The sequence below is a fragment of the Cetorhinus maximus genome, unplaced genomic scaffold (genome assembly GCF_964194155.1).
Source record: "Cetorhinus maximus unplaced genomic scaffold, sCetMax3.hap1.1 HAP1_SCAFFOLD_1578, whole genome shotgun sequence".
NCBI classification, from domain to species: Eukaryota; Metazoa; Chordata; class Chondrichthyes; order Lamniformes; family Cetorhinidae; genus Cetorhinus; species Cetorhinus maximus.
The window spans coordinates 50,001-60,721 of record NW_027597518.1 but is presented as its reverse complement, the minus strand read 5'-3'; the positions used below and the strand labels follow the sequence as shown (position 1 = coordinate 60,721).

Below are 10,721 nucleotides of genomic sequence, written 5' to 3'. Positions count from 1 at the left end.
GCATGTGTGTGTGTGTGCGTGCGTATGTGTGTGTGTGTGCGTGCGCATGTGTGTGTGTGTGAGTGAGGGGTGTGTGTGTGTGTGAGAGGGTGTGTGTAAGGGTTGTTTGAGTGAGTGTGTGAGTGAGGGGTGTGTGTGTGTGTGAGAGGGTGTGTGTAAGGGTTGTTTGAGTGAGTGTGTGAGTGAGGGGTGTGTCTGTGTGGAGTGAGGGATGAATGTGTGTGTGAGAGAGTGTGTGTGTAAGGGTAGTTTGAGTGAGTGTGTGTGAGGGATGTGTATGTGTGTGAGAGAGAGAGAGAGAGAGGCGTGTGTGTGAGTGAGTGAGGGGTGAATGTGTGTGTGAGAGAGTGTGTGTGTAAGGGTAGTTTGAGTGAGTGTGTGTGAGGGATGTGTATGTGTGTGAGAGAGAGAGAGAGAGAGGCGTGTGAGTGTGTGTGTGAGGGGGAGAGAGAGAGATACTGAGGAGAGTGTGTGTGTGTGTGTGTGAGAAGCGTGTGTATGTGTGTGTTTACATAGGGTGGGACAGGGGGTGACTGTGTGTGTGTGAGGGATGAGTATGTGTGTGTGTTTGTCTGTGTGTGTGTGTCTAGGAGTGTGTGTATGTGTGTGTTTGCGTAGGGTGTGATGGGGGTGAGTGTGTGCGTGAGTGATGGGTGAGCGTGTGTGTGAGTGATGGGTGAGCGTGTGTATGAGTGATGGGTGAGCGTGTGTGTGAGTGATGGGTGAGCGTGTGTGTGAGTGATGGGTGAGCGTGTGTGTGAGTGATGGGTGAGTGTGTGTGTGAGAGTGGTGGGTTTATATGTGTGAAAGGGAGAGTGTGTGCCTGAGATGGTTATGTGTGCGTGTGTGTGTGTGTGAGGGGTGAGTGTGTGCGTGTGTGTGTGTGTGAGGGTTGAGTGTGTGTGTGTGTGTGAGGGGAGTGTGTGTGTGTGTGTGAGGGTTGAGTGTGTGTGTGTGTGTGTGAGGGGTGAGTGTGTGTGTGTGTTGTGTGCGTGTGTGTGTGTGTGTGTTGTGCGTGTGTCAGTGCCTGTGTGTAGGGAGAGTGAGAGGGAAGGGACACTGTTTATGTCTGCCGCACTCCCAGTCTCAAGTGTTCTCATTCACACTCACCCCACCACACACACTCTCACCCACTCTGTTCACTTTTTAAACATCTTGACAATTTACTGTTCTGAAATTTCAATTTTGCTCAGAAAATTGTATATTTTCATGTGTCTGCTTTTTTTAAAATTTGATTTTGTCCATCGCTTCTCAACCTTGTTTCCAAACCCTCCAGAGAATTGACTCTCCCTGTCTCAGTAAACTCGTCCACAAACATTCTCAAATTCCACCACGGGATAATCCCCACTTGCCTGGATGAGTGCAGCTCCCACAACACTCAAGAAGCTCGACACCGTCCAGGACAAAGCAGCCCCGCTTGATCGGCACCCCATCCACAAACATTCACTCCCTCCACCACCGACGCACAGTAGCAGCAGTGTGTGTACCATCTACAAGATGCACTGCAGGAACTCACCAAGGCTCCTTAGACAGCACCTTCCAAACCCACGACCACTACCAACTAGAAGGACAAGGGCAGTAGATCGATGGGAACACCACCACCTGGAAGTTCCCCTCCAAGTCACTCACCATCCTGACTTGGAAATATATCGGCCGTTCCTTCACTGTTGCTGGGTCAAAATCCTGGAACTCCCTCCCTAACAGCACTGTGGGTGTACCTACACCACAGGGACAAAATCCTGGAACTCCCTCCCTAACAGCGCTGTGGGTGTACCTACACCACAGGGACAAAATCCTGGAACTCCCTCCCTAACAGCGCTGTGGGTGTACCTACACCACACGGACAAAATCCCGGAACTCCCTCCCTAACAGCACTGTGGGTGTACCTACACCACAGGGGACAAAATCCTGGAACTCCCTCCCTAACAGCACTGTGGGTGTACCTACACCACAGGGGACAAAATCCTGGAACTCCCTCCCTAACAGCGCTGTGGGTGTACCTACACCACATGGACAAATTCCTGGAACTCCCTCCCTAACAGCACTGTGGGTGTACCTACACCACATGGACAAAATCCTGGAACTCCCTCCCTAACAGCACTGTGGGTGTACCTGCACCACATGGTCAAAATCCTGGAACTCCCTCCCTAACAGCACTGTGGGTGTACCTACACCACAGGGACAGCTGCAGGTCAAGAAGGCGGCTCATCCACCACCTCAAGGGGCGATTAGGGGCGGGCAATAAAAGCTGGGCCCAGCCAGCGACGCCCACACCCCCTCAGTGAATGAGGAAAAGTCAATGTTATCTGGCTTGACATTTGGTCAACTACTGCTGAGCACAAGAACATGAAGAATGCCTGGTGCCTTAGTTTACCAAGAGCGTTGATGGAAAGTTGAATCTCACTCACCTGGAACAGCGACTAGGACAGACTCAGTGTAGGTGGAGTTGAACGATCTACCCTTGACTTGCACCTCGTATAAACAGACGTAGCGGCCAGCAATGTTGCCATCGCTGTTATTCAACGGAAACGTCGAGGTGAAATTCAACACTTCCGCGTGTTGAACTTGCCTAGACCCGCTGGCATCCAACTCCAGTAAGTACATTGTGCCGTTCCCTGTGTTGTTCTGGACCGTGCAGTTGATGAGATTCATCCCTCTGACGGTGAATAAGGCTATATTGGGAGTCTGCAGGGGATCTGTTTGGATGAACATGCAGAAGAATCAATAACCGTGCGGCAGATAAAGGCAGCGGCTACTCGAGCAGGTCAGAGGCTGGGAATCCTGCGGAGAGTCACTCACCCTCCTGACTCCCCAAAAACCTGTCCACCATCTACAAGGCACGAGTCAGGAGTGTGATGGGATACTCCCCACTTTGCCTGGATGAGTGCAGCTCCCACCACACTCGAGAAGCTCGACACCGTCCGGGACAAAGCAGCCCCGCTTGATCGGCACCCCATCCACAAACATTCACTCCCTCCACCACCGACGCACAGTAGCAGCAGTGTGTGTACCATCTACAAGATGCACTGCAATAACTCACCAAGGCTCCTTCGACAGCACCTTCCAAACCCACGACCACTACCATCTAGAAGGACAAGGGCAGCAGACACATGGGAACACCACCACCTGGAAGTTCCCCTCCAAGTCACTCAACATCCTGACTTGGAAATATATCGGCCGTTCCTTCACTGTCGCTGGGTCAAAATCATAGAACTCCCTTCCTAACAGCGCCATGGGTGTACCTACAACACAGGGACAAAATCCTGGAACTCCCTCCCTAACAGCACTGTGGGTGTACCTACACCACAGGGACAAAATCCTGGAACTCCCTCCCTAACAGCACTGTGGGTGTACCTACACCACAGGGACAAAATCCTGGAACTCCCTCCCTAACAGCACTGTGGGTGTACCTACACCACAGGGACAAAATCCTGGAACTCCCTCCCTAACAGCACTGTGGGTGTACCTACACCACACGGACAAAATCCTGGAACTCCCTCCCTAACAGCACTGTGGGTGTACCTACACCGCATGGACTGCAGCATTTGAGTTTGTGTGTGAATGCGTGAGTGTGTGTATTTGCATGAGACAGAATGCGTTTGCGTGTGTGTGTGAGTTGTGCGTATTAGTGTCTGTGTGTGGGGGCCTGTGAGTGTGTGCGTGTGCATGTTTATGAGAGTGCGTGTGTGAGAGAGAGGGACTGTGTGAGAGTGTGTGTGTGTGTTTGAATGTTGGTGTGTGTCAATGGGTAAGTGTGCATGAAAGTGTGTGTGTGCGAGGACGTGTGTGTTTGATTGTCTGTGTCTGCCAATGTGTGTTTGTGTGTATGAGAGAGTGAGTGTGTGTGCGTGTGTGTGAGTGTGTGCGTGTGTGTATGAGACTGTGTGTGTGTGTATGCGAGTGTGTACGTGTTTGAGCGTCTGTGTGTCAACGTGTGAGTGCGGATGAGAGGAAGTGAATGAAAGTGTGTGAGAGAGAGAGTTTGTGTCTGTGTTTGAGAGAGAGAGTGTGTGTGTGTGTACGTGTGTGTGAGAGAGAGAGTTTGTGTCTGTGTGAGAGAGAGAGTGTGTGTGTGTATGTGTGTGTGAGAGAGAGAGTTTGTGTCTGTGTGTGAGAGAGAGTGTGTGTGTGTACGTGTGTGTCTGAGTGTATATGTGAGAGAGTGTATGAGAGTATGAGTGTATGAGAGTACGTGTAAACGTGACAGTGTGTGTGAGAGATCGTGTGTGTGTGTGCGTGTGTGTGTGTGTGGATGATAGGGAGTGTATCTGTATGTTTAAGAAAGGCTTATATCTTCCCAAACCTGCTGCACTCCACAGAATCACACAGAGTGCAGAAGAGGCCCTTCGGCCCATCGAGTCTGCACCGACACGTGAGAAACACCTGACCTACCTACCTAATCCCATTGACCCGCACTTGGCCCCATAGCCTTGAATGTTATGACGATGCCAAGTGCTCATCCAGGTACTTTTTAAAGGATGTGAGGCTAACCCACCTCCACCACCCTCCCAGGCAGCGCATTCCAGACCCTCAACACCCTCTGGGTCAAAAAGCTTTTCCTCACTTACCACCCCCTAAACCTCCTGCCCCTCACCTTGAACTTATGCCCCCCTCGTGACTGACCCTTCAACTAAAGGGAAACAGCTGCTCCCTATCCACCTTGTCCATGACCCTCATAATCTTGTACACCTCGATCAGGTCGCCCCTCAGTCTTCTCTGCTCCAACGAAAACAACCCAAGTCTGTCCAACATCTCTTCATCACTTAAACGTTTCATCCCAGGCAACATCCTGGTGAATCTCCTCTGCACCCCCTCCAGTGCCCTCACATCCTTCCTATAATGTGGCGACCAGAACTGCACCCAGTGCTCCAGCTGTGGCCTCACCGAGGCTCTATACAACTCCCAACATGACCTCCCTACTTCCCACTATTCAGCGCAGAAACTGCGCATGGAGCAATTTTCAAACTCCCACGACGCGAAACGGGATTGATCCCATCCGCGCTCGAGCCAATCGAGGCTGTTTAGGTGGATATTCCCATCTCCTCCAAATTACGCACTTGCCTCTCAACTTCCCCGGGGAGTTCCCAACACGTGCGGTACGAATTCGAGCTCTCTCTCTCTCTCTATTTCTCTGCTCTCCCGCTCTTTCCTTTAGCTCCCTCCTTCTGTTACCCTTCCCGTGCCCAGGGCCAACACCGATTGGTGAAAACTGGGCAAGCCCTCGGAGCAATGCAGTATGACGGTTAGCCGACACTGTTAGGGGCCTCCGCAAGGTGCTGACCTGCGCAGCCGTGGGACCCGATGCCCGGCGGCAGCAAAGCAGGCGGCCCGGGTTTGCTGACCACCTTACGCTTTGTGGGATCTTGCTGTGCGCTAAGGTGCTGCCTCCCGCCTGCATTGCGGACAGGAAACTTACTGAGTGGGACGTAACATCAGCTTGTGAGGCTCTGAGATTCAGAATGTTTCTTTTTTAAGATAACCCACCACCTCTCCTTTGTTTTTATTTTCCTCTGTCCCAGCTTTCCTCCCTGCGTTCTTTTCCTTTCTTTATTTCATTCTTACTTCCTTTATTATTTGTTTCCTTCGTTCCTTCTTTCTTTATTACTTTTTCCCTTCCTTTTTCTCCATCTTCCTTTCTTCCTTTCCTTTTCTCTTTCTTCCTTTTTGCTCTCTCTCTCTCTGTTTCTGTCCCCCTCTCTCTCTCTCTCTCTTTGTCTCTCACTGTCTACCTCTCAGTCTCTCTCTTTTTGCTTTCTCTGTTTCTGTCTCGCACTCTCTCTCTTTCTCTCCCTCTTTGCCTGTCTCTCTCACACTCACTCTCACTCTCTCTCTCTCTCACACACGCACACACTTCCTCTTTCTCTATCTATCTACAGCTGTCTCTCTCTCTCTCACCTTGTCCCACCCTGTCTGTCTCTGCCTCTCTCTCTCCCCTTCTGTCGCTCTCTATCTGTCTCTCTGTCTCTGTCTCTCTCTCTCCCCCTCTGTCTCCCTCTATCTGTCTCTCTCTGTCTCTGCCTCGCTCTCCCCCTCTGTCTCTCTCTCTCCCCCTCTGTCTATCTCTATCTGTCGTTCTCTCTCCCTCTCTCTGTCTGTCTGTCTGTCACTCTGTCACTCTCTCTCTCTCTCTGCCTCCCACTCTCTGCCTATCTCTCTCTCCCTCTCTCTCTCTCTCTCTCGGTCTCTTTCTCCTTCTGTCGTTCTGCCTGTCTATCTCTCGATCTTTCTCTCTCTTTCTCTGTCTCTCTCTCTCTCTGTCTCCCTCACCCTGTCTCCCTCACCCTGTCCCACTCTGTCTCTGCCTCTGTCTCTCCCCCTCTGTCTCTCTCTACCTGTCTCTCTCTGTCTCTGCCTCTCTCTCTCCCCCTCTGTCTCTCTCTCTATCTCACTCTCTCTCTCTGTCTCTCTGTCTGTCTCTCTCTCTCTCTCTCTCTCTCTCTCTGCCTCCCACTCTCTGCCTCTCTCTCTCTCTCTCTCTCTCAGTCTCTCTCTCCTTCTGTCTGTCTACCTGTCTATCTCTCGATCTTTCTCTCTCTCTCTTTCTCTGCCTCTCCCCCTCTCTGTCTCGTTCTCTCCCTCTGTCGCCCCTTCTCTCTCATTCCTTCTGTCCCTCCCCTTCTCTCTGTATCTCCCTTTCTGCCTCTCTCTCTCTCCCTCCCTGTCTCTCTCTCTCCCCCTCTGTCTCTCTCTATCTGTCGTTCTCTCTCCCTCTCTGTCTGTCTGTCTGTCTGTCACTCTGTCACTCTCTCTCTCTCTCTGCCTCCCACTCTCTGCCCATCTCTCTCTCCCTCTCTCTCTCTCTCTCTCTCTCTCTCGGTCTCTTTCTCCTTCTGTCGTTCTGCCTGTCTATCTCTCGATCTTTCTCTCTCTTTCTCTGTCTCTCTCTCTCTCTGTCTCCCTCACCCTGTCTCCCTCACCCTGTCCCACTCTGTCTCTGCCTCTGTCTCTCCCCCTCTGTCTCTCTCTGCCTGTCTCTCTCTGTCTCTGCCTCTCTCTCTCCCCCTCTGTCTCTCTCTCTATATCGCTCTCTCTCTCTGTCTCTATGTCTGTCTCTCTCTCTCTCTCTCTCTCTCTCTCAGTCTCTCTCTCCTTCTGTCTGTCTACCTGTCTATCTCTCGATCTTTCTCTCTCTCTCTTTCTCTGCCTCTCCCCCTCTCTGTCTCGTTCTCTCCCTCTGTCGCCCCTTCTCTCTCATTCCTTCTGTCCCTCCCCTTCTCTCTGTATCTCTCTTTCTGCCTCTCTCTCTCTCCCTCCCTGTCTCTGTCTGTCTCCCTCTGTCTCTCTCCCTCCCTCCCTCTTTTTTGGTTTCTCTCACTCTCTCTTCGCCATTCTCCCTCGATTTGCCTCAGCCTGAGTCACATTCAGTCACCCCCATAGTCCACCCCGTCCATCTTCCCCTTCCGTATCTATCCCCCCACCCACGCCACATGTCCCCTTCAGGTGAGCGCGCATCGGTACCCGAGCAGTGCTTGTAAAACGTCTCCCCTGCTCACCTGTCACGGCGATGTGCACCGAGGCATCGAGGGAAGAGTTCGCGTACTCCCCGGCCAGCTGGTTCCCGTATTTGCAGCTGTACCTCCCAGCGCCCTTGGAGGTCAAGTTGGCCACTCGCACACTGGCGGAGTTTCTCCCGGGCCCGATGTCACGATGGGTCAGGAAGGAGCCGTCCAGGTAAAAATCAATCCCCCGGCTGGTGTTGCGTTCCCAGATGGTGCAGGTAACGTTAACCGACTCTCCTTTGAGGAATACACTGTAGTTGGGCTCCAGCAGGATGGTGGGTCTGACCCCTGGTGGGGGAATAACATGGCGGACGGAAGCAGTTAGAGAAAAGGCTAGCAGTTCCGGGAAGGTTCACCAGACGGGTACCAGGACCAGGCTGGACAGGCTCAGCTTGTATCCGCTTGGAGTTCCTACTCGAGAAGAGATTCTCCCACAAGAGGAAGCACCCTCTCCACACCCACCCTGTCAGGACCCCTCAGGATCCGACATGTTTCAGTTAAGTCACCCTCTTACTGATCTCCCAGTTACTGTTCATTCTAGTTCGATAGCATCACTAACTGGCTTTCACATCAACCGTGCTGGGCCCAGTGATCTGACGAGTCCCATAACTAGGGCAGGCGAGAGGGCTTTAAACTAAATAGCGAGATGTGGAGTTTCAGAGAGTTAAACAGAAAGGTTGAGGCAGGGCGGGGATATATTTCACCAAGGAAGAACAGTGTTGCAAGAACCTTGTACCATCAGTGGTTAAGGAAGTTAGTGATGCCATCAAATGGAAATGAACAGTAACTCTTTCGAGTTACCGACAGATCGCATGTAACTCTTTCGAGTACAATCACAGTTCTTGGTTTCCGGGAGCAGGACCTGAACCCACAACCTTTCTGATTCAAAGGCGAGGGTGCTATGGACTGAGCCACAGCTGACACAGTAACTGGGAGGACGGTAAGAGGTGGCTTCATTGAAACATTTAAAGATCCTGAGGGGGTCTTGACCGGGTGGGTGTGGAGAGGACGTTTCCTCTTCTGGGAGAGTCTAGAACGAGGAGTCGCTGCTTAAAAATTAAGGGGTCCCCCCATTTAAAACAGATGAGGAGGTTTCTCTCTCTCTCTCTCTCTCTCTTTCGGAGGGGTCGTGAGTTCCTGGAACTCTCTCCCTGAAAAGGGGCAGGGAGAGGGCGTGATCTTGAGCTACTTCCCCTCACCAAAGCTCAGCGTTGCCAATCTGGCCCCAATGGGAACCCAATGTCCTCCGCATCACCAGCCTGGGACTGACGCCCGGGGTGGGGATGGAGGGGTGGGTGCGGCCATTACTGAGGGAGTGCAACATTGCCGGTGGAGCTTTTTTCTTTGGATCTTGGCTCAGGCCTCTCAGCTAGAGGTTAAGAATAAAGCACCATGCCGCTACCCAAACAAGAGCGGCGGAATTCCCTCAAGGATATCAGTAAGATCGAGAGAGTGCGGAGAAGATTTACTAGGATGTTGCCGGGTCTTCAGGAGTTGAGTTACAGGGAAAGATTAAACAGGTTAGGACTTTATTCCTTGGAGCGTAGAAGGATGAGGGGGAGATTTGATAGAAGTTTACAAAATGGTGAGGGATATAGACAGAGTCAACGCGAGTAGGCTCTTTCCACTTAGATTAGGAGAGATAAACACGAGAGGACATGGCTTTAGGGTGAAAGGGGAAAGGTTTAGGGGGAACATTAGGGGGAACTTCTTCACTCAGAGAGTGGTGGGAGTGTGGAACGAGCTACCATCTGATGTGGTAAATGCGGGCTCACTCTTAAGTTTTAAGGATAAATTGGATAGAGACATGGATGGGAGAGGTCTGGAGGGCTATGGACTGGGCGCAGGTCAATGGGACTAGCGGAATAATATTTCGGCACAGGCTAGAAGGGCCGAATGGCCTGTTTTTCTGTGCTGTAGTTCTCTATGGTTCTATGGTTCTTCAATGTCCAGCCCAATATTATATTTAAGTAGTGAAGGGCAAGGCGGGTCAGCGCTGTCTATTTTGCAATCTACATCAATTACCCAGGCGAAGAGACTGACCATAATGCAGCCATACTAGGCTAGGTGGGAATACCAACATATGGAAAAGAAGCAGGAGGAGGCCACTCGGCCCCTCAAGCCTGTTCCGCCATTTAATAAGACTGTGGCTGATCTGATCGTAACCTGAAATCTGCATCCCACCTCCCTCTCCCCCCCCGATAACCTATCACCCCACCCTTGCTCACCAAGAATCTCTCCAACTCCAGCTGCAAAATATCCAAAGGCTCAGCTTCCCAATCCTTTGCAGGAAGAGAGTTCCGGAGACTCACAACCCCCTGAGAGAAAAAAAATATTCTCCTCATCGCCGACTTGACTGGGGACCCCTTATATTGAAGCAGAGACCCCTGGTTCCTGATTCTCCCACAAGAGGAAATATCCTCTCCACATCCAGCCTGCAAATGGTGCTGAACATTGTGCAATATCAGGGAACATCCCCGCTTCGGACATTTTGATGGAAGGAAGGTCATGGATGTAGCAGTGGGTTAAAACTCTTTCGAGTTATCAACAGTCACAGATTGCACTCTTTCGAGTACAATCACAGTTCTTTGTTTCCAGGAGTGGGACATGAACCCACAACCCTCTGATTCAAAGGTGAGGGTGCTATGAACTGAGCCACAGCTGACACCTCCAGCAGTGAGTTGAAGTCCCACTCACAGAATTCAGTTAATGATCGGCGCTGGGACCCCAGCTATTCACAATATATATTAATGATTTAGGTGAGGGAGCTAAATGTAATATCTCCAAATTTGCAGATGACCCAAAGCTGGGTGGGAGGGCGAGCTGTGAGGAGGATGCAGAGATGCTTCAGTGTGATTTGGACAAGCTGAGTGAGTGGGCAAATGCATGGCAGATGCAGTATAATGTGGATCAATGTGAGGTTATCCACTTTGGTTGAAAAAACAGGAAGGCAGATTATTATCTGAATGGCTATAAATTGAGAGAGGGAAATGTGCAACGAGACCTGGGTGTCCTTGTACACCAGTCGCTGAAGGTAAGCATGCAGGTGCAGCAGGCGGTAAAGAAGGCAAATGGGATGTTGGCCTTCATAGCGAGAGGATTCGAGTACATGAGCAGGGATGTCTTTCTGCAATTGTACAGGGCCTTGGTGAGACCACACATGGAATATTGTGAGCAGTTTTGGTCTCCTTATCTGAGGAGGGATGTTCTTGCTGTAGAGGG

At 51.3% G+C, this 10,721-nt stretch overlaps 1 protein-coding gene across 1 annotated transcript in view; it reads right to left on the bottom strand.

Annotated features, from left to right (window-relative positions):
• Positions 1 to 2,400: 2,400 nt before the first annotated feature.
• Positions 2,401 to 10,721, bottom strand: part of LOC144676413 (scavenger receptor cysteine-rich domain-containing protein DMBT1-like) — a gene marked incomplete at its 5' end in the record, with an annotated part of 50,491 nt that continues 42,170 nt past the window's right edge. The window contains 3 exons of the mRNA XM_078536833.1: positions 2,401 to 2,696; positions 5,282 to 5,392; positions 7,494 to 7,787. Of these exons, the coding sequence (XP_078392959.1) occupies positions 2,401 to 2,696; positions 5,282 to 5,392; positions 7,494 to 7,787 (701 nt within the window). The remainder of the gene's footprint in view (positions 2,697 to 5,281; positions 5,393 to 7,493; positions 7,788 to 10,721) is intronic.